The sequence below is a fragment of the Mugil cephalus genome, chromosome 4, assembly GCF_022458985.1.
Source record: "Mugil cephalus isolate CIBA_MC_2020 chromosome 4, CIBA_Mcephalus_1.1, whole genome shotgun sequence".
NCBI classification, from domain to species: Eukaryota; Metazoa; Chordata; class Actinopteri; order Mugiliformes; family Mugilidae; genus Mugil; species Mugil cephalus.
This window is the reverse complement of record NC_061773.1, coordinates 12832605-12857354: the sequence shown is the minus strand read 5'-3', so window position 1 is coordinate 12857354 and position 24750 is coordinate 12832605. Positions and strand designations below refer to the sequence as shown.

The 24750-nt window shown below is 43.5% G+C and overlaps 1 protein-coding gene across 2 annotated transcripts in view; it reads right to left on the bottom strand.

Annotated features, from left to right (window-relative positions):
• LOC125006241 (membrane-associated guanylate kinase, WW and PDZ domain-containing protein 3) overlaps positions 1 to 21867 on the bottom strand; it is a 118739-nt gene extending 96872 nt beyond the window's left edge. Inside the window, exons 1-2 of one of the 2 annotated variants that reach the window (XM_047582128.1) lie at positions 21711 to 21863; positions 20872 to 21434 (exon numbers count right to left, since the gene is read on the bottom strand). In XM_047582128.1, the coding sequence (XP_047438084.1) occupies positions 20872 to 21178 (307 nt within the window). In that variant the 5' untranslated portion in view covers positions 21179 to 21434; positions 21711 to 21863. Of the gene's footprint in view, positions 1 to 20871 lie in introns of both variants that reach the window. The other variant, XM_047582130.1, reaches the window with a different exon arrangement.
• Between the last annotated feature and the right edge of the window lie 2883 nt (positions 21868 to 24750).

Here is a 24750-nt window from a genome sequence, read left to right as displayed (position 1 = left end):
GTGGGAAATTAGCGAAGCTGGAAGTCTCAGCATCTGATGTGTGGATTAGTTGGTAGCCACAGTTCTGACTGGAAGGAATACAATACAAAGATTTTGGGTTAGCTGGAGCGTTTAACACTGACACCTCATAGCAATAAGGTTTTGGGTTTGAACCATTGATTGTGGGCCGTTCTCTGTGAAGAGCTGGCACATTTTCCCTGCATGGGTTTCCTCCAGGTAGTCGGGCTTCCTCCCACAGTGCAAACACAAGCTCGTTAGGTTAACTGGCGTATCTAAAGTGGTTGTAGGTGTGGACGTGAGTGTGGATGGTTGTTTGAATGAATGACCATGGGCCTTTTAAGGGTTTACTGTCGTAGGCTAAAGAGCTAGTAGAGCTTTGTAGCTGGTTCTGCAATCTCTACAGCTATGAGACTGTGCACAGAATTGATGAATACAGTACATCCTATGTCTTTGCTATATGTTGTTTTCCCTCCCTGTAGGCATCCCTTTTTTTTTTTTTAGTAGTATTTTATTCAGCCACAGTACAATAAATATGGACAGTCAATATAAACATGTATAATTACAGCAGTGACTGAACATGCTCGGGCAGAAGCAAAGAATGCTTATAAATGTTTAACCAATGTTCTGTTTGTATTAAGAAGAAACTCTCTGCAGAGGCCCAGTTCAACTTGATGCTGATGCTAGCAATTTTTTTATTGCGGTAACAAAACCTGCAATCCCATACATGTACATCAAATAGAGGACCTGCACATAATGAATGCAGCTAGAAAAAAATAGAACTTATTCTTACATGTTAGATTTTAATCTCTTGCTCTAGTTCTTGTGCTCCAGTGTCAATTTATTGAAACACTTTGTGTTTTAATGATTTACTTTATTGTCTTATAGATTTGATGTATTTTATCCAAGACACCATGTTGCAATTTGATATTTACAGATTTTGTTTTTTTTTTTGGTTTTTTTTTATGATTTTTTATTGGAATAGGTTTGGAATTGCTTTTTTATTTTTTATTTTGTAAAACACGGTGCAATTTTATTGTGAAAGAGTTTAATGTTATTTTGAAATGTAAATATGAGAAATAACAGAAAATGCCCAACACGGCGAGAAAGCAGGCCAACAATAAAACACTACACACATTTTCCAATGGGCTTTCTCACATCATGTTACTCCACATGTGCCCAGAACAGCTGAGCTGTGTTTAATATATGTAATGTAGAGAGAAATGCTGCCGTGATGCCCACTGACCACTGACCTGAACATGTACACGATGGAGCCATCTCTGTGATCCATCAAGGGAAGATGCAAATCTTTCAGACGGGAGATCTCCGACAACAAACACACATCAAAACATACTGTAGCAGCACGCAGCATTATATAAGTGACTGTATTATCTGACCATACAATTACTCCACAAGTCTGACAATCTGTTTCTAACTCTGGCGATAACCATGTACACAAATTCTGATCCGCCAGAAGAAGCAGAGAAGCAGCTCTGTGGACTTTAAGTCGGGCTCCGACATTTTACATAAAAATAATTGCTGTAGAAATGTAATACCGTATTTATCAAACTGTGAATACAATACTTGTAGGTTTTTTTTTTTAAACTAATGGTTCATGGTATTTTTTGTTTAATTAAAGGTTTTAAATTCCTTCCTACTCCGCTGCTGCCTGAGCAACAAACAAGAACGAACACGCGCAGGTAAATAAGACGTCCCTGATCCGGAAATACAGGCTGCGAGAGGAGCAGAAACCGGCCAGAGGTGGATATAGCCTCCCTCTGAATCAACAATAGGGCAAGCACATCCAGTTATTCACCCCGGATTTCTACTCCTTCAACAAGAGCTGTGCACTCGCGTCCAGCTCTGCAGCAGACAATGGACTATTTATCTCGAGCCTCTCTTACTGTCAGCTCCCGGGACACATGTGGGCATGTTCATTCACCCACCTACATGCACACATGCACGCGTAAAGCTCTTGAGCCCATCTATGTAAGAACGATGTAAGCATGCATTAAGAGCTTCCAGTAAAAAAAAGAAAAAAGAAGGAAAAAGAAAGAAATGGCGTTTTGGTCTTTGCAGGCAATGCTTGAGTGACTTACTCTTTGACTCGAGGGCAAGTAGTTCAACACAGACACATACGTCAGCGTAGTTCCCTATGGCAATGTGAGAGAGTATGTGAGTGCACACACTTGTATTACTTCTTAAGGTCTCAAGTCACATTGCGGGGACATGTCTTACTATAATGTCATTCAAATATGCCATTAAGACATGCTTCAGGGTGTGTTTAGGTTTAAGTTAAGGTTAGATGGATGTTTAAGGTTTGTCACGTGGCACGGACGGGTGGGGCTCTGGTAAGTCTCCTAGGAACTAATATACGTTAATGGAAATTGAGTGTGTGAGTTGAGTACATCACGTGCGTGTCTGCATGCACTTGTCTGCACAAGGGCCAGATGGGCGAAAGAGTCGAGCCAAATAAAAAAAGGATAATAGGAGAGAAGACGAGGGGAAATGGGGAGAGAGGGCACTTGGAGCAGAAATGCTTCAGTGCCTCTGCGCCCTGCCACCTTGTATCACGGAGCATCCACTGACAGTTGAATGCAGGAGAGCCCAATAATAGAAATGCTCGGGAATAAACGCCCAGATAAAGGGGAGGAGCTTCGGATTGGGAGTAGATGCGTAAGGGTGTGTGAGTGTGTGTGTGTGTGTGTGTGTGTGTGTGCGTGTTGAGCTAACTCAACAAAAGCTACCCATCTCTAGGGCTGACGCAGTGAAAACCAGCTCGAAGGCCGATTTGTCTCTGCGAGACTAGTTAACTTTTTAGTTCTGCACATCACACTTCGGTGCCGTTACCATAGAAACTTGAGCCAAGACTTATTATCCAGCGTGGCTAATTTTATCATTTACCCTGTATGTGTTGCTGATGTCTCTGCCAGAGGTTATAAACAAAGTCTTTCTTATAGGAGGAGGGCTGATGTGAGGGAAGCTGACAAGGCCACATTACCAGTGCGTGTTGAACTTGCTAACAGCATGTTCTGTTAAATTATCACAACAAACCTTCTAATATTGCTTGTTATCTAATTAGATTTTAAATTACTCTTATCTCTACCATATTTCAAGAAGCTCCAGCTGGCTTGAATTACACAAATTAGCTATATAACACTCACATAAAGAGAACTTTTCCATCTGTTCCCAACCCCATTAAATAGAATATGCCGCAGAAAAGTTCCCTCCATCCAACACATCCGGTTTTTATGGAATCACCAATTGCAAAAACTCCTCAGAAATGAAGGACATTTTACTAATATGTGCAGTCCTCCATAATACAGCTGCACTGCACTGTGTATAATTACGCTACATTAAATTTAGAGAGGTGGTTTAAATCAGTTTGACAACAGTCTGGCTTCACTTTAAAAGAGTCTTCCTGTAAACGAACAAAGGTGATGTTTACACTGTGTTAAGTACATTTCCTTCCTCGTAAAACATTTGCAACGCAGATCTATTTGCAACCAGAATTGTTTACATGGACGTTTACCGGCAAGTAGCCTTCTCCGGCGCTGCCTTTTGCTCCATTGCTTTGAACATCCCGGACACCGGAGGTTCAGTGGAAACCGGTGCATTCTTGAACATGACTGAAATAGACGTGCATGTTCGTCAAACCGCTGGAGATGCTTGCTCATGAACTGCTCAACGTCACTACTAGTCGTCAAAAACATTAAAGAGTAGATTTAAAGAAAGAATTACTCAAATGAGACTTGGAAACGAACATACACATCCCCGCTCTAAGGTGTTTTCCTATTACAACTTGACTTCAACTGGAATAACTAGTATTTAATGGCGTCAACTGTTAAACAACTGTCCACCAGCTACGTTACACAGTATATTTATTCAGAGTGAGTTTGCAGACTTCATGGCTCCTCTCTAATTTTTTTTTTTTTTTAGAATTTACATTATTCTGTTAGCTTGTTTTCACTGTGACTGACATTTAAGTGCATCCTACACCATCTTCCAAAGATGATTTCCTTTATTTTTGTGTAGCACCATGTAGTAGTTTTTACTTTAAATCTGTATATGAAGCTTAAGGCAGTCTCTCAGTCTTGAGTATTAACTGTGAAGAGGCTATTTTGTACCAAATAACCATGGTTACCTTAAGAAATATCAGAATGCAAAATTATGGACAAGGAAATGTCTCTTCTTACCTAAAACTCACACACACAAGTCGTGTGCTGTGGGGCAGGGTGGGTTTGGCATTTCAGACTGAGCTTACGTAAATTGAATGCAGGTAGGGGTAATAGGTTGCTGGGATTCTTCCTATGTCTGTGTAAAGCTATTATAAAAGGCGTCAAAGTGAAAGGAGTGATAAGAGGACATTGGCTGCAGCTGGAAAATGAAATCCAGCTCCGTCGCAGCTACAATTGCTTTTCAGACATAAACTGGAGGCCTCACAGTCTGAAATGCACCACCACAACATCACTGCAAAATTAGCTTTACAAATTCACATTCTGCTGAATGGCCCTCCAGTTATGTCAACAATGTGTTGTTTTAGATGTTTTTGACATGTTTATGTTTATGGGGGAGATCACAGCGGAGGACTTTGTCGGAAGGGTTTGTTCAGATGTGAAGCTCGGGAACGTTCTCGGTGGGGCTGGGTGGATCTGAATACCAAATAATTAATCACTGGCTTTACAACAAAGGATTATTCCACCCATTCTCCCCGCACAGAAACAGGCAGGGCCTTGTGGTGGCAGCCTGTCCTTTAACACACCTGTTGTTCAGATATGTTGCAGAATTCAGCTGCCAGGATAATTGGTCAAAAACAAACAAACTTGTTCCTTTTAATCACAGCTGCATCTCCCTCCTGGCTGTTTCTAAAGGTGTCTCCTCTGGAATAACACCAATTGGTGACTTAAACCCAGACATGGATGTTGTGAAAACACTGAAAGCACAGACATCAGTCGGTGTTTGCCTTTCGGCTGCCACATGTATAGAAATGTGCAGAAGACTCCTTTTACATATGAACATCAGAATTGACAAATAGCCCAAAGCTAGCTCTGTCCTGAATGTTACACGTTATGTGACGTGTCAGGGTTCCAGTCCATGTGCTGCAGGGGAGATGAAAAGCAATGAGATCATTTATCCATGCTCCAGTCAAAAACATGCTAAAAACGTTGTGATTTAAATAAGTTAAGGCTGCATAGGTCTATTACCTCAGCTCAGACAACAAAATATGGAGGCTTCTCTTCCTCTGAACTTTTGCTGCCATTTAAAGCTGAGCGTTACTGATGACGCTCTTTAGATAAATACACACAACATATACATTATGTGCAGAATAATTTTTTTTCCTCAGCAGCTTCCCAGCCATGAAATTAATTAATTTAATGGCTGTTTTTCCCCCTTTCCCTTTTAAAGGTCAGCAAAGCAATTAAATCAGCTCACATACGTCTTCCCTCCTCCTGAGCAACACAGATAAATAAAAAGCAGCAACCGATCACGTCCAAAGGAGCTAGTAGCGCAACCGGTTTTCCTCGAAATGCTTTCACCGTAAAGGTACAGCCGCACGGATTCCACGCATGCCACGCATGCCACTGAGGTGTGTTCAGCCCGTTGACAGTCTGTAAGCCTCACCTTCCACATCAGCCTGACAAGAATTCATGTCGTTCTCTGTTCCCGTAATCCCGAGCTCCTCTCGAGGATGTCAATACGCCTGTCACAGTGAGCAACATCCCTGTCAGGAAAACCGATGGCTGGCTGGATGGCTGAGTGGACAGATGGGTGGACGGACTGATGGATGGATAAGTGGATATATTTGTCTGTGTTCCTCTGTTGGGCTCCTCCAGTGCCACAGTAATCCAGTCTATTTACACAGATCAATTTTTTGTTTCTATGTTCCACAGAAACGAAATTGGTTTGGTGTGTGGCTGTGAGCCTGGGACATTGTGTGAGATGGCTTACCAAATGGACTCTTTTCCTGGGGTGCATTTTTCTTTCAGTCTTGCATCCTTTATAACCGTTCACAATCAAAAAAATCTCAAAAAAGCACAGGTCTATCTGGGGCATCCTGCTCGGCCTCAGATTATGTCTTTTCAGATATCTTTCCGGAAGCAACATTATTTGGTTTGTGAGGGGGTTTTGGTACTTCACAAGCATAAAAACAAAAATGATGCGTGCGTGAAAATTAGGACATGGGTATAGACTGTGTGGTGGACATTTGCACCTCCTGCATCACTCAACTCAACACTCAACAATCAACTTGCATAACTTAAATTGGAGATTTGTTTAATTAAATTGGTAGAAGCAGACAATAATGCTTTATAATAATTTTAAGTACAATTACGAGTACGACTACACGAGACAATAGACGGTGGGATTCGTCAAGCAAGGCTGCCACCATGTTGTGTGCAATGGAGAAACAATATGAGGTTTCCAACTCATTCTCTTTTGTTAATTGGATATCATGGAGTGGAGTGCAAAATAAGAGGAAGAGTCTGTAATTCGCGATTCACAAGTATGCAACATTCTATTTGCCTTAATTGAATAATGTACAAAAATGTATCCTCGTAAGTGATTCAATGCATTATTGAACATGACAGTGCCAAACAAGGAAACGACGGGTCGGAACTCTTGTTTCACAATACTGGAGGGAGCTAAAAATGTCATTTCCATCATCCATATTTTAAATTAACTTTTAGATGCTCTGCCTCCACTGGCCTCCACATTAGTCTGGCTGCAGAAAGTCTTTTCTGCTTTATTAACTGTTCAAATGTCAATCTGCAGACAGCCACGATCACACACTCACCATGAAAAAATTAATATCTACCGTGTCTGACTTTGATTCTAATTTAAAATATCTATCATCCTACACAAGTTAACAGGAACTAAACCTAATTTTGATGGAGGCATGACTGCCTCTTACTGACTTCCATCTTAACCATTGCCAACCTAATAGTTAACTGTATGTGCGTGTGTGTGTGTGTGTACGCAAGAGTGTCTTTTTGAATTTGTTTGTAGGTATCTTCATGTGTGGGTGAATGCCAATGGCGGTGATGCTCATCCAGGTATAAAAACCGCCATCCAGACAGACTGGGGCTCGGGGTCAGAGTGAGTCTTGTCAAAACACAAACTGGCTCACTCTGTAATGAATCAGCGCAGAGATCATGATGCCACACTGCATCATCTGGCCTGAAGCACAAAAGCACAATCCAAAACCCCGTAAGAAAAAAATAAATCTTTTGGAGAAGGTAGACGGTAAATAACTTCCAAGTTCGGGAACATGTGTGCAGTAACTTAAAGCTAAACAAAAACAATAACACGTAAAATTAGAATACTTTGATCTTAATTTAAATAAAGCAGAAACAGTTAACCAATTAACTGATGTATAGAAATGTATGTCAATGTATTTTTTACGAGCAACACAAACACTAATTGGGGAAGAAAATAATCTGGAAATTACGTGATAAAATGACAGTTAAATGCCGACCACTGGATCCTCCGTATGTTTAATCTTACATCATAAAACTGGTCGGAAACGGAGCTCAGATCTCCAAACGATCTCCCCACATATGTAAGACAACCTCTTTCCTCGCTTTCCACGCTTCAGCAGCACAACGGGCCTCGACTTGCGCGGATGACACGAGGTCAGACGAAGAGACAAGAAACGGGGGCGAGAGTCGACAGATCTGTATCAAAATTAAAGATAAAACCACCATTTGCGATGCATCACTGACATTGAGCGTGAAACCCCAGACCGAAGTGCAGCAGAGCGGAGAACAGTAAGTCCCTGAACAACGTACAACGGAAGAAAAGTTGTAGTACGAGAAGGATTGATTGTTAAAGTTTATTGGCCACTATTCCACCCAGACAGGATAAAACACCTGCTTGTATGAGCATGCAGACATGTTCTCATTTAGAGGCGGCTGACATGTACACACTAGATGCACACTATGGACAGTGGCAATTTATTATTTTATGCAAACACAGCTATATAATCTAAAGCGTGTTTGAAACGAAGATGAATCAGAAGATGAATCGAGCTCTGTTCAGGCGTGAGAAACAAATCTTCAAAGATGTCATAGTGTAACCGCACAAAAGGGAAGCAGTAGCAGCAGCCTTATGTCAAACTGGATTCTAATAGACGACTGTCTCTCTTTTAATCCACACAATGAAATCCTTTTTAAAGGCTCACTGGAGAGTTTTACCTCTGACGCAGGTGTGTGTTGCCTGCTTTCTCGCTGAGTCTCGGAACAAACAAATAAATACATCTTCTTTTTTTTTTTTGCTTAATTATGGGAATTATTTTGCATGAGTGCAGATCTTTTAGAAGTCAGCGTTTATCTTGGAGCTTTGAGAGTTACTTTTCACAAATGGTAAATACCTGAGTCATCGTTGTACCTTGCATGCTTCGGCTGGACTACTTCCTTGGACATTGCACAGGCTTAGTCACTGCTATATCATTATTTATAAAGGCCACTTTGGGAAAGCTTCCATCCTATTTAAGAGGCTAAATCAGTCGGAAATGTGGACGTGGATGGTCCCAGGATTCATTGTTGCTGACAGTCCTTAAAGTTTAAAATAAGAAAGCTTTCATCATCCTCAACTAGGAAAGGAATAAAGGAAGAGTGCTTTAAAGAAGCGGGGTGTGCTCTACATTTAATCTGTATTGTATTTTATACTTTTTGTATTTGTCCAGTACGCATCTTTCAGTATTTAAGTCTATCACCATCAAAGTATGACCTCCAACATGGCGACTTCAGGAGAACATGCTCTAGTTTTCCAAATCACTAAAACTCCTAAACTAAAACAGACGCCAAGGAGTTAACCTAAAAAACCCCAAAACTCCAGTCACAGAGGAGACAATCTGTTTTACCACAACTGGCAATAACAATGTCTGGAGATGATGAACTGTGACAAAACATAGTTTGCAGCAAAACTGTGTGAGACCCTGGAAAAACAACAACAACTTAAGAAAAAAACACGCATTAAAACCATTCCAGCGCTTAACACTCCTAATACTCAATCACGCCAAATTAAGAGCATGAAAGCATCGTAACACGCGCGTTGAATAATAAAAGAAAAATAGGTTAAGCCGCTGCAAGAAAGTAATTCATAATTACCATCAATGCAAATTAATTGCACGGCGCTAGCAGCGGCATAAGACGGAAAATTAGCAAACAGCGATGTCATCGTCCACAGGACGGGGAGGGAGGGGGCAATAAAACAGTCGGCTAATAACCCCATAATGGTAGCAAACTGATGTTGCCAAGCGCACACAACTGAGCTGAACTGAACGCAGCCAGAGACATCGGCTCATGCGAAGTGTATTAGTATGAGAAGCCGGTCTTTTGAATTAGATTGGATTTGAAGTGCAGCAGTGATTCCCAGCATCTCTTCTTTCCCCTCTCTCAGGGGAGTGACCCCTTCGAGGAGAGAGAATATGTGGCTCGGAGCTCTGAGCTCCAACAGGAGACCTCTTCCTCCAGGAGAAACAATTAAGTCTCAAAAAAAAAAAAAAAAGTCTGTCCTTGTGGCGTGGTTTCACTGTTGGAGCATTTTTCAAGGTCTGTATTCATGAAGCGTTTATAAGATTTAGTCAAGTTACAAAACACCTAACCCATCCTCGCACACACGGACACGGACTGCCATCAAGATCGACTCGGGGTTCAGTGTCTCGCCCAAGGAGACTCATGCAGAGGTACACTACCAACCCCATAATGAGCGGACATGTGCTCTACCACCTGAGCCTCAGCTGCCCATTGTGAGCTTTTAATAGACAGTCTTACTGCAAAGGACACTTCAGTGAAAGCTAGCGCAGTTTGTGTACGCGCGTGCATTTCGTGAACCGTTTCTCCCTCCAGTGCCTTTTACGTAAGTTCATCTGGAAATCTGACAGAGAGCGCCTCCAGCACCAGACTCATCTCTGCCTGCTACCCTTACAAACCGCTGCGAAGTCACTGGTGTGACGGGAGAGAAAATATATGAAATATGTATGCTTGCGCGCGACGCTAATCAGCACATGCCACTCTGCTTCTTGATTGCTGTTCATTTAATTAATCAGCGGTGTTACACGCGCTCTATACGATCTGACTAGAGCGCATTGATTCATCCTAATTCACTCCCTTTACTACGAGGGAAGTGACATCCTACAGCATAGGTTCTGACGTTCAAAATCACAAATCCTTCAATGCCACACTACCCGTGCAATAGTACTATAGTATATAATAATGCACTGGAATGCAATCACATGGTTCTTCTTACTGGACACAACTGTATATTATGCAACAGAGTTAACCACAGCTGCTAACAGCCGCGGCTCGTCCATCTGTCCCTTCCCTGATGGCTGCCCTTCATCCGTCAGCGCGACTGTGTGAAGCCGCCTGTAATCAGATTAGGCAGTGACTGGGTAACTGGGCCTTCTGCATCCGCCCATCATCCCATCCCACCGTTAACAACATCTGCGTCATGCGGAGAACCATGTGCACGCTGCGGAGGAGACACATTAATGTGCCAGAGTCTGCGTGAGAGCGTTCACGAGGAAAACCAAAGCACTACAGCTTCCCATTCATAGTATATTAACAGGTCCTGATGCCGCTGACAGCTTGTGTTGTCTCTGTTCAAGATGTGAAATAACAACACACGCAGTCCATCAATCAATGTGCATACAGGCAGACAGACACACTTCAGTCTCCTCTTGCCTTTGCAGTTGCAGCCGACGAGCCGCCATCTTTGTTCTGATCACAGGTGCAACTTGGGAAATCAACTGAACAATTCCAGGTTAATTAACCCAGTGGTTACTTTTGAGACCCAAGCGACAGCTAGTCCATGAGACACAAACAGGAACTGGCAAGCGCTAAGCGCAACTAGAAATCAAAGGCTGGGGAATATGAGGAAAAGTAACTTTGCGTGAATACTGCAGTTTTAAAATACAACCTTCAGTGTTTTGTTTTTTATTCAGTCGACACAACGTTGTACAAAGGCAGCGATAAATAATTTGTGGGAATATACGGATTTGAGGAGATTATATCCGAGTGTACAGTCAACAGTGTTATTACAAGGACGGGCTAAAATAAGACATTGCTCCCATGGATAGACCGATACAGTTATTCACTGGAAAAAATATCACCATACTTTATCACTAGCTTGAAAACAGAAGAGGAAATGTAGACAACGCTTGGTCCCTCAGTGTTGACGTCATTTATCACTGTATCATTAGAGGATCAGAATCCAACGGGTTTAATCTAAAGTCCTCGCTTTCAGGGGCCGCGTGTTACAGAGAAAGCAATGCAAAGGCAAACAGAATGCTCTTAGATTATCTCCCACTTGACAGAGAAGCACAAGAGAGGGCACATCTTGACGATTAGGTACGCGGAGATAACCCTGAGACATGGAGCGCCTCTCGCTGTGCAGCCTCTGGGGGCCGAGGCGTTCGCTCCTCACCCGGTGAAGGGCTCTACAGTCATTCAGATTCTGCCGGCCTCGGCCTGGCCTGATCCATCCCGTTTCAACCCTAATGTCTCATTGGCATTCAGTCACACGTCTGCAGCGAGCGGCGAATGGAAAGCTTGGCACTAGCTCACCGCTATTAAGATTCTACAAAGCCAGCCGTTCCCCCTGCCGCCACAAGCACACAGCCAATCGCACAGCCAAGGAATAATAAAAGAGCCGGGGTGGGGATGAGCGCAACAGCTGGGCCAGCCAGCCACACAGCCGAGGCACAGAGACAGGAAGAGGATTTGGTTTCTTGATTTCTGCTGTTCATAAAGTTTATGGGGCCGGTGGCTCGGTTCGCTGCTCACAGTGCAGGATCAACTAATGAGAATTATATACTCCAAGTGGTTAAATCGCCAGTGTAAAAACATAATCGCCCTGGCCCGATTCACCCCCTCCACACCACCCTCTGTCATCTGCAAAAACCATACCGTGACCATTTCATGATGAACTGTATTACTGGCAAGCCTCCCATCATGAGCCACAGAGATTGAACCCCACAAGCCCATCACCGCTGTCTGTTTATGTCTACCTATCAACACCCTCCCACCCCCCAACCAGAATCCTAAGCTGCCTGCTAATCACCCTTTGAAAGAGCAGACTAATTCAGATGTCAAGGCTCATTACCTGTGAGCTGTCTGGAGGTGACCTGAACCCCTATCTTGCAGTGATAAACACCAGTCGGAGGATAACGCTCATCTGGATACGAATAGAAAGGTGGGAAGCGACACGCTGGCCAAGTGTGCAATCACTGAGCGCAGCTGAATGGGGGTTGCAGGGGCGATTGCATGTTGCGATCGCTGTTGCATAAAGATAACGTCCTTCACGCGCCGGGTCAGTCGGCCGCCGTATGGCTGCCGTGCCTCTGGTAAAATAAACAAGGCTCTCAGACCAAGGAGTGACTCTTCGCCAGCCGTCCCCTCCGATCTGCTTCCAGATACTGACGAGAGACGACGTTCGTCTAGAGAAGACGACCCCGTCACACTGGCACACTCTCATCCGGCCCTTTATGTCGTTTTCTCCCCAATTCACATTTACCGGAGCTGACGGATGCGCCCACGACACACTAGGCATAAAAATGTGTATTTTGAGACGGCCGCTATATTATATAAAAATATCTTTTGGGGGTTTCTGAGCTCCCGGTATGATCCTATTTTGAGGATTACATTCGGGTTGGAGATTGAATGATAACCCTTTTTTCACACACCCTTTACAATACAATCTGGTATCGGAGCTATCTGAGAAGCATCTGGATATTCACAGACGACCAGAATATATACAATACATTTTGAAAAGGGCAAACGGACACGGGCGACACGTAGAAAATAAGGCTCACGGCCTCAGCGATGGGATGATAGGAGCGGAGAAGCATTCTCCACAAATCAGGCAGAAGGAACAGTGGGTAATGAGGCCAAACAGGATGCAGGTCAAAGCAAAAAATAACCACTTTCAGTGCCCATTATTCCTCATCTACCCGGTCGCCAGCGAAACCGAACCCCTACTGAAAATGCCTCACTATTAGAGCACAACAGAAACGTAACAAATGATTTTATAACACTTCAGTAAATACATATTTACTGGGCCAAGATTAGAATTGGTCATTATATCGCAGTGTGAGCGCTAACAGGCATTTAAGACGACAATGGAGTCTTTAATTGGAACAGAGACTGAAGGCTCAGAGGAAGTGAAAAACACCCCCCAACCTCCCAATGATAACAAATATATATATATATATATATATATATATATATATATATATATATATATATATATATATATATATATATATATATATACATATATATATACATATATATCCCAGAGGGAACTGTATATACTGTAAACACCCAGATGCTATTTGTATGCTTTACAGCTTCATGACCAGTGCTATTATAAGATACTGTACACAATGCAATTAGAGAGACATTCGATAATGGTGAAGATGCAACTTCCCATAATGGGCTTTTTCCCGTGTAGGGTAGATTACGTTGTTTGCTTGTACTGGTATGACCCCACATTCCCTCGCCCTCTACAAAAAAACTGCCACCACGACCGATGTCAACCAGCGTCCATCCAATCTCCATGTGTGAAAGAAGCTCAGAACAAAAGTCTTCGAAGTATGTATGATGCCAAAATTAAAAAAAATTAAAAAATCAAGTTTTTAAATAAATGTTTGCTCTTTTTTTCCCCCTTCCACTGCAAACACATCTCTAGGACAAACGGCGTGAAGCATTTCCTTCCACGTGAGCTAACATACACAGCATGCATACCGTCCAAAGTAGCATAATTACAGGAAGACATTAGTGGCTATATAAACAAAGCACCTAGTGATTTCAAATTGAAGATGTCCCAGCCAAGACTAATCTTATGTAGTTATTTATTTTAGCCCCTGCCATAAACCAAACCACGTCCCTGGTCCCCGTCGCATCAAAACATCGTCTTCCTCTTCCGTTTTAATGGCGGTTGCTGAAGCTGCCAAAGAATCAAAGTCACAACAGCAATGAGCTGAAATCGAACAGAAATTACAGTTTAGCAGCCATTCCGCCCACCCATACATCTCTCAATGCAAGACTAAGCATAGTTATTTCTACACATACGGCATGTTTAGCCTCGCAAAAGATAATGACACAGTCCTCAATGTCAGATTCTACAGCTCTCCACCGCCTCATCAAGCATGCTGGTGGCGTCAAGATTGTTGCAGGTGCTAATGGAGTGTGTGACAAGAGCGGCACCGCGTTGATTAAAGTAGGAATAATGAAAGTGGGCTGGTGACCAGGAGTGATGCTATGTGTAGCCTCCCTTTTTGCTCCAATGCGACCGGTTAACACACACACACACACACACAACAGTGGAGTATCTGACTCTAGTATAAATGAATTATTGAGGACATGGAGTAGGGATGGGAGCAACTTTACGCTCGTGTGTTTTGTAGTCACATTACGCCTCCTCCCACTGTCCACTGCCAACTTCTCCCCTCCTCCACCCCCACAAACTAGGATACCATGAGATGTTGGCAGCTCCGCTTTGCAGCAGTTTTCCCATAAAATACTGCACTCGTACTGAGCAGCACATTGCCAAAAACAGAAACAGGAGCTGTTTCTGATGCGGGGCGACGCATTTAACAAATCTGCCCGTTGTTAGATTACACGCTGCATTTGCTTACGTCATGTTTAGTTTCCTCTGTCATTTGAATATCCGTGAAAGCACCCGAAACCACATGGGAAAACTCGAAGAAGTCCGCAAAACCTAAATATTGCAATGGAAGGCTGGTAATTGAAATGCCTACATTTCGACGAACAAAATACAGTTTATCGAATTTCACTTTTGTTTTGCGAAAAAACTGTGGTGGAAATGCAGCCAGTGTCATCACTGTACAGCTCACATGCAAAGACTTCAATCGCTAACAGTCTAAATTGAGTTTTTCATCCTTGTTGATGATTCTGTGTATAAAATCCTTTGAAATGTCCAGAATTTAATCAATTTTGTCTCCCTATCTGGCTGCAACATGTCTTGGGTATCTATATATTATTTTTAAATGTATAATTTATACTTTTTTCCAGATGTAAGGACATTTAACACAGTATATTTGTAGATCCCCTTGTATGTATACCTGTGTTTGTATATATACCTGTATTGCTTGAGTACACGATCCCATAGCAGGAAATCACTGTGACCATCGTAATGTTTCACGGCCAAGGTATCGTTAGGTGTAGGTTATGGTACGTGTTAGGACAGTAGTGGGAGTCAATGTAATGTCCTCTGAAGTTATGCAAACAACTGTGTGTGTGTGTGTGTGTGTGTGTGTGTGTGTGTGTGTGTGTGTGTGTTACGACAGCAGCACTTCACTACAGCCTGACAGCTGCCTCAGGCACATAAGGGAGAAGCTTGATGAGAGTCACAGAGGACAAACAAGCTGTATATCAACAAAATGCTTTGTGGGATGATACAGTGAAAGGCCAAACTGATACAAAAACCATGAAGTGGTTCCAAGGAAATAAAAAAAAAGGGGGGAAACTGACATATCCTCTTTCCCACCTATTAAATTTTAACATTAAAGACAAGGCGTTGACATATCTCATACAGCTTTAATTGGATTTGAGGATAGTGAGCATTCATGATGCTAAATGTTACTCGGTTTCTCTAAATATTCAGTCATTCCTATTACTACTACTACCATTAATTTTGTACTGGTTATGTGCTTCAAACTTTGGTGTAATTTACAAAGTACAAGACGACACGCAAAGCAGCAAAGTTATCACAAGAGGTCTTAACAGACGGCTAAAATCCCCCTGACAAATCTCTCTGATTCAGAAGAAAGGGAAGTGTATAGAGAGCAGAGGTAAGACTTTAATGAGGCGAGGTTAGGAGGTTGAGAATATCCGCCGATGGAACAACGCTCCGGCTAATTGTCACACTCAGGTGCTGTGGCAACTGTCTAGTGTTTACAGTTTGTCTGACGGTCTTGCTCAAGTGTTACTGCGCAGCACTAACAAACCCTCCCCGGCTGACGAGTGAGGCGACATACCAGTGGCCTACTGAGGTTAACAAAACAAGATGGCTCGTGATAGTGTGTCGTTCCTCCTCATCTCACCGGTGCAGGCTAAGTATTACTAGGAGGAAGCTCTTAAACATTTGTTCCCAACCTCAACACATAAACTACAATGAAAGCAGCTCCAGTAGCACCTGCCATGTTATTTAACAGAAGTATTTTTAAAAGGACTTACAATACAATACCTTTAGCCACACTGTCCTACAGCTGGCAATATCAAGACAGTCAAACAGACATTGTGTTCACATGGTATCATGTAGGGATTTGTAGTCTCCAGAGGACGAATCCTGACTTTACCCTTAATACCAACTGCAGGTACACTTATTTATATTTTCACATTAGTCGAACTACACAAGTTTCCGCTATTTTCTTGCATCGGCCGAAGGACTCTCTGGAGTACATGCATATTAAAATGGAAATCGCCTCCCTGACATACCAGTAGCAAACAAATCCATCTCTCTTGCAGCTGAGCAATATCATCCACTAATGAAGAGTGTATGGAACGGATGAAAGCTCAACATAAAACTAGTCAAGTGGACCCTGAGTCGGAGCCGTTTCATCTCACTTTATGCAATTAAAATAATAATAGAAACATTCTGTCCAATAAAATATGAATCTAGATTTTTCCATGAAGCTTTTAAATAGAACTGAAATGAAATCTAAACCCTGCTTGAACCAGTGAGCATCAGCTTTTATAGTGTTGCCATGGTTAGATTGTCTTTTTTTGTCGTTGTTACTACATAATGATTTCTGTTAAAAAAAAAAAAAAAAAACATATAGGCACACGTGGTATCCATTGTGGTGCGCCAATCAATGTTATGGATGGGTGATTTTCATATTGCGGTGAAACAAATTGAAAAACACGGGAAACTGTGAGGTAGGGAAACCACAATGAGCATTTTAGTAAATGTAAATCCTTGCAGCTGGCGGGTTATATATATATATATATATATATATATACACACACACACACACACATACTGGTATGCTCCTTTAAGTTCTTCTACAGGGGCATAACAGAGCTGTTGTTCCAGTGAAGTAGCAGTACACTGGCTGAGGCAATACTCAGCTTAAATTTCATATATATGAGAAGGAGAGTCTAGTAGGGATTTCATCCTCGTTTCACTGTGTTACCCACATTTTAAATTATAAATGACTCCAATGAAAATCCTTCACCACATACAGTTTGTCACGTGTAATGTGATCATTTTATCTACACACCAATTTCTTGTTCTAGCCAGCTGGCAACAATAAGACGGGAAATATATCTTTCAAGGGGACGCCTCGCCTAAGAAACAGCATCGAGACATTTGCAAACAACATAACATTACGCGCATACGAAACAACAATTAAAATCGCAAAAGTAGCCACGCAGTCAATAATCCAGCAGCAGATCAGCAGGATCAGTGACTGAGCCTGAGCAGATCTTAGCAGAACAAAGCACGGTCGACTTCTTATTGAATCAGCATTAAAAACCCCACTGTTAATCACTTTAAACTCACAGCGAGAAAAAAACACTCAGAGCTTTAAATTATTTTGTTGCGAGTTCCGTGCCGCGGGATCGGTGGACGTGACGGCTCTGCTGCTTCACTCAGATGACTGTCAGACACTGAGGCAAAAACAGATGTCTTTAGTTATTTGGCCAGACTCTCTGGGCTGCAGAATTCCCACTCCCCCATTATTTATTTATTTATTTTTTTATTTTTTTTCAGCCAACTGCAAATCTCTTCGCGGTGACAAAGCATTGCCTGTCAAGAGGATGATTCCATTGAGAGGCACTTTCTGATATGAGAGGTGCATTAATGTGATTAACCCACACTCGCTATTGCTGTTTGATACGGGGGCTTAGGGGGCTCATGCCACGCGGTATTCTTCTCTATTGGCATGATCAGCAGGCACTGGGAAATCTGCTGCTGCTGCTGTGCGAGGAGAAGCAGGTAAATCAAACTGCGTGCAGCCTTACACAAACTCAATTATGCAATTTGACTTGAAAATTGAAAGACAATTAAGAGCAACATTAGCCTCTGAAACTTGGTGGCTTACAGGAACTGATGATTTATGCCATCCTGCAGACTTGGTATGTTGTCATTATCGCATCAACCATTACCAAATATTAAAATCAATAAAGACAAAATGAGTGTCATCATCCAATCCAGGTTCTGTTATTCGCACAACCCGGTGGTGATTGACTATTACTCCTAATTACAATTTTATTTAGGCACACCTGCACTCTAGTAATCAGTGCTAGATTCCAGGACTACTTTTTTTCCCCAGTCTCGTCACACCAACTCCAACCGTCTGACTAAGGCATAAAAGAAAAAGAAGCATGCTTTTTCATTTTAAAGAGAGTTCTTGTTTACGTCGGTTTCATAAATTCATACGGCTAATATTAGTCCCCCGAAAGACAAAACGGGCTTGCTGCGCTAGCTCCGCACCGCGCCACAACGTGAAATTATTCATTTGACGCCTGTCACCATGCATTCGGCTGTGCGCCAGCAGCTACAGGTTGCAGGCGTGCTTTGACCAACCCGTGATTGAAGCTGCAAACATATGGAATCATCAAAGACGGTAACTGTGCAGCAAAAAGGGAATTCTGTGAGGCCTGTCACGAAGCTTTTCATCAGGCATCTTATTTTTGCGGTGTCAAGCTGCCGGTACCGGCAGAAATAGATCCCTGCGCCGAGCGCGGAGCTTTTAATAGAGACATCTCCCAGTTTAATCAAAAAGACTGGGAAAATGGGCACATCCACCTCACGGTGCATTGTTAAGTTTAGTGCGAACGTCTTCATTTCACACAGTACGGGGCACGTACGTGAGCATGCGTATGGCAGGAGATGCTTCTTGGCAGCCCCTGGAGAACATATGATTCTGCTAAAGAAGCTATGGAGAACAATGTGATATGCTGCGCGCAACTCTTTCAGCTCGCATTGCTTTCGATTTCTATAGCTGAGAAAGATAATAACCCCCATAGAGACTTGGATGTTGCATCCCATGCGTCAAATGCCAGATTCCGCTTTTGCGTCTCTGTGAGCTCTCCATCTCCCCTCCGAGCTCCGCCCCCAGCTGTCATTCGCGGCATGGGAGGCCCACCGGCTCCAGAGGCCAAGGCAGCCGCAGCTCAAGAGGATACTTGGAAGAGCACGGCGGAACATCTGGCAGACCCAGGGACTCCGTCCATCGCTGCCGGCCGCCATCAAGCCACAGCGGCTTCCTGTTAACAGCTGATCCTTTAGGCCCACAGCCTCCATCACAGTGGAGAAAATCCACTCGCTAACTCAATTATGCAAGAGGTATGAATTAAACATGAGGCTACCAGAGGAATGTATACACACAGACGCCCAGTACGTAATCATACAACATAACAGGCCCATCTGTATACTGATGCCAGGGGGGGTTCATGAGATGCTGTTGTTGTTTTTTTTCCCCTCAAACTGTACACTGATGAGCATGTGACTGAATGGGAGTGCGAGCATCTAGGTCAGACGGGTATGGATGACAGTGAAGAAATATGTGATGAGGGATTTTGCCATCTTTGCCACCTATTACATCCCTGTGAGCTTTAAAGAGCAAAAAACAGCCGTGCGTGGGAGTCAAGCCTGGAGCAAAAGGCAGCGCCGTATTCCTCCCCGTGTCCCTTTATGTCTCTCTGCCTCTGTTTCTTTGTGTCTCTCCCCCTCCTGTGCTCTCTACTTCCTCCATGCCCTTTATTAATCATCCTTGGTTAGTGGGGCAGAGAGCATGGTGTTAGGAGCTCTGGGGAATGTAGAGCTATGAAATACACACACACACACCTTCATGTGAATGCACACTAATAGGCACTGGACTCATAAATCTAGTAAAAAAAATCCTTTCATCTCTTAAAAAAAGATATAAAAAATTATTAATTATTAATTTAACAAATGTAAAAGAACACATAGTAACTACAATACTCACATGCACACAGACACATTGCAAGTACTCGTGTGCACACATAGAGCGGATCTTCAGGGATTCTGGCCCAAGGTCCTGGGACTCAGCTGCTGCTGCTGCTGCTGCTGCTGCTGCTGCTGATGTAACATTTTCAACACTCTCAGTTGTTGTTTAGACATTCCAGCCCAGAGTACAGACAAAGTAAGGGCCGCATCCATCTCTGCCCCCACCAGTTCTACTAAAACCGCTCGAGGACCCTTAAGTTGGGTGAGACCCAGATCAGCCCAGCCGGCTCTCCAAGGATGTTCCGGCATCCTTGGAGAGCCGGGTGGGGAGCGAAAGGACAAAGGGATACAACACAGCTTACCACCCCGGATTCTGTGGCCGACCGTGGAGGAGACCGGATAATGGGGGGTGTATTATTTCTATGCATGTAAGTGCACTTAGCTTAGAAGGCCCCAGCAGGGCTACATGCCATTACTACCATTATCACTATTGGATCTCCCCGAGAAAGTGGTTAGAGAACTGGTCAATTAGATGTTATGGGACAGTCAGAGGTTTACAGTCTGGTATATCCTTTAACAAGTGCAGAGGGGTGCAGTGATAGATGGATACCATCAAACTCACTTTATTCCACTTTTTTCGATTTTGTGAAGGTTAATCAGTTCTAACTGGTGTATAATTTATATACCACAATATAGAGCATGAAAGGAATGACTTCCTGAGCACATATGTATGAAGTTACTGTTTTGAATGCTGATAATCTACTGGCAGTAACAGGTAGCCGAGACCTCTGCAGAGACCTACATTGTATGCAGTGTGTAATGATAACAAATGTCATGCTTAGTAGATGCCACATATCAAAGGTCTCGTGTTACAAACAGAGATCAGGTGACATAACAGCAGCAGGGGCGAGCCTAGAAAGCGCGGTTACGCACCTGGTTTGACGGTCTTCAAGCGAATCGGCTCTCGAAAGTGGCGAATGACAGCCAGAGTGTCACGGTTTGTAAGTCCACTGACGGGCGTCCCGTTCACCTCCAGCAGAACGTCCCCGTAGTAGGGCAGCTTCCCGACGTGACACACCAGCACGTCCAGCTTCATCTGGCCCAGGTAGGGGAACTGCCCCACCTCTGCTCCTCCCAGGACCTCCACCACGGAGCCAAAGTCCCCCAGATTCCCCCATGACACGGCGCACTCCACCACTTTGCTGGACCAGTGTTTCTTCTTCTTCAGTGTTCTGGACATGGTCGCCCCCTGTTTTCAAATAACTCACACTCTTGACTGGAAGGAGTCGCCTCGGCTTGCCGCTGTTAAACGAGCGCAAGGTGACGCGGCCTAATAAACCCTCCTGAGTTACTCTCCCGAACTGCTGGGGATTTCATCTTCCTGACATTTATGAGGCTGATTTTCTCCCGTGAATCCACCGCCAAGGTTTGTCATCCCACGGGTCTGTGCTCCGGTGTGCTCCCAGTTGCCTTGGTTGCAGTAATCCCAAGCGCCCCTTGTGCGTAAAGCAGGAGAGTTGATAGCGGCGAGATGTTTTTTTTTTTAAAAAAAAAAAAAAAAGAAAGAAAAAAAGAAAGAAAGACAGCAGACAGTCAAGGTTTCATGCGCTCAAACGCCACTCTGGAAGCATATCCGCTCATCTCCGGAGCAGCCTGCCGACGCCAAGTAGTCAAAACAACATGTAAACACAGAATATTTTACTCGCACGGCGGTTGATTTGTGGAGAGCCTGTCGCCGATAATGCAGTGCGTCAATGAGAAATCTCTCATACCTGTGAGCACGCTCTAAACAGACGGGCGGCAGCTTTTCCAGTGGGCGGTTTGTGCAGTTGAGATCCAGCCCATAATGACAGAGCCGAGAATCATCTGCGAGGGTTTGTCTGCTGCTACAGGTTTGAACACACCTGGCACCGCCAAGAGAGATGTTGCCAAGCTCCGAAACGCCCCTTTTACGCTCGGCAACAGCGGGGTTTTCTAGACGCTCCCGCTGGCTCCATCCTCCGGCGTGTCCTGGTATTAAAATATATACTGTCTGTATATTTAATGTGTCATTTCAGCAGTGTGACTTCTTGTCATCTTAGTTGACATCTAGAATGAATTACCGCACTGTTTGTTTTTTTGTTTTTGTTTTTTAAGCGAAATACTTCCTGTGCAAGACTGGCTATAAATACACCGAGCATGTAACACTAGTATTAACGATACAAATTACACTGAATTAAGACAACATTTGCAAACAGATGCATTTTTGGGTTGGAAACGAGCGTCTGTAATTAATGTCTGCAGCGCCACCTACTGATTTAATCACAGCACTTCAAAATATTTACTGCACCGGTTCGTGCCTCCCCGCGGTCTTTAATTCACACTTGTACACAATGACTTCACACCGGCACGCTCGGCTGCTGCCGGCTGCACTTTCCCATTTACCCGTTTACCCGCGCATTATCAATGATTTTACAGGTTTGTTTTCTCTAAACGGCTGCAGTGGTAGTACTCTTCGTGTTGGCGCATTGTACTGTGTTAGTGCATACATTAAGCCGCGGTCTTGAAGATGATCTTAATTTCCTTCAGAGAGAAAGAGGCTTCCCGGGGAATTTTTAAGATTTTATTGCAGTTTGTATTCTTCTGACAGCTTTAACTATTTTTGTTATGAGTCTAAAATTCCTTCATAAAAAAATATGTTTCTTGAGTTTAGTAGTAGTTTTAAACCCATCCATCAATTTTCCTCCGTGCACTGTTATCTGGATTCATGAGAAGTTTGAGAATGAATAATTTCATATGATTAACAAATAAGGCTTGCATGTTTTATTATACCCCTCTATGCAAAATACATAATATATAAAATATTACCATAAGGCACGTAGTTGTGTTGTTGTAAAACTGACCCCACACAGGGGGGAGAATACACTCGCCACTGCATGCAAACCCTGCACATTTCATGAGCTCATACATCTACACATATTAAGTGTGTTGGTGTCAAACTGTGCCCTAGACACGTCTTTTGACTTTAAATGCTGGTTTCACGGACACATCTTGATAATAAACAACTGAACTGCTGTGGTATTCCGGTAAGCTCATGGATGTTCCAGTCTCCCGGCATGTTATAAATAATGCAGAGTCGGCTTTTGCCAAAAACCTCTGAGACAGAGAAGGATGGGTTTTGACAATTTGGACACGTTGACTCATAACAGTCATGTGTCGGTGCGATGACAGCCGGGTTCATTAAATTTATAACTGGAAGCTGTGGACATGCTTTCCGTAGCACTTGTGAAGCTGCAGTTGCTTTGGTTCTCTGGATGTGATCCATTAGGAGGCTGTGTTTAAATACAGAGTTGCCACCCCGGACACTGCGCTGAATAATTCATCGCCTTGTAGAGGATGATTAACAATGCTAGCATGTACTTGATGGGAACCAGGGAGTGCAGCCGGGATACAGAGAAGGTGAACCACTGTCAAATCCAGCTCAGTCCTTCCTGGGATTCCACTGGATTCAGGGAGGAGGGACTTTAAAATCAGGTCCCCTTTTTTTTTCCTTAATGTCAACACTGATGATGGACTAGCAGATTTTTTTAAGGCCCATATTAGCTAGCTTTGTGCTGGCTTGACATGACTAAATCCAGATTACAGATGGCTTGGCCTTTTAAATCGTTCCATGGTGTGCCCAGAAATAATGTTGCCGTTAAAACCGCTGCGCTATAATTATTTGCAACCCAAATCAAATCCTGCAAGGGAGTACACTCATTTTTTCTTGCAGCACTGTTAAGAGTAAAGTCGGGCAGCATCGGTTATAATGAACGACAGAAATCAGGCATAACATTATGAGGACCTGTCTAATATTGTGTCGGCCTCTTTTTGTTGTCCAAACAGCTCTGATCGCTTGTGGCATGGACTCGACTAGATCCCTGAAAGTGTGCTGTGGTATCTGGCACCAAGATGTGAGCATCACATCCTTTAAGTCCCATAAGTCGCAAAGTGGGGCCTCCATAGATCGGACGCACGGGTGCTCACTTGGACTGAGAACTGGGGTATTTGGAGGCTAAGTCAACACCTCAAACTCGTGCTCCTCAAACCATTTTGGAACCATTTTTGCTTTGTGGCAATGCTAAAACTCTCAGGGAATATAATTTCCAAGAAAGGGTGTACACGGTCTGCAAGCTTAGGTAGGTGGCACGCCTCAAAGTAATAGCCACATGGATGGCGGATGGCAGGACCCGAGGTTTCCCAGCAGAACATCCTCCTAACCATCACACAGCCTCTGCTGGTTTGCCTCCTTACCATTGTCCATTTTAGTGCCATGTGATCCCCAGGTAAGAGACACACAAACACCCAGCCATCCACATGATGTAAAAGAAAACATGAGTCATCAGACCACTTACTGCCATCGCTCTGTGGTTCAGTTCTGATGCCCACTGTTGACACTTTCGGCAGTGTGTGCATGGGCACCCTGACTGGTCTGCAGCTATGCTGATACCGTTCCATCAGAACCAACATCGCCCTCTTCAGCAGTTTGAGCTACAGTAGCTCTTCTGTTAGATCGGACCACACTGGCCAGTCTTCGCTGCCTGCATGCATCAAAGAGGCTTGGCCACCGGTTCACCACCACTGAGCTTTCCTTGGACCACTTTTGATAGATACTGCCCTCTGCAGGCCGGGGACTCCCCACGAGAGCTGCAGTTTTAGAGCTGCTCTGACCCAGTTGTCTAGCCATCCCACTTTAAGCCCTTGTCAAACTCGCTCAAATCCTTACGCTTACCCATTCTGCTTCTAACACATCAAGTCTGAGGACAAAATGTTCACTTTGTGAACCCACTGAAA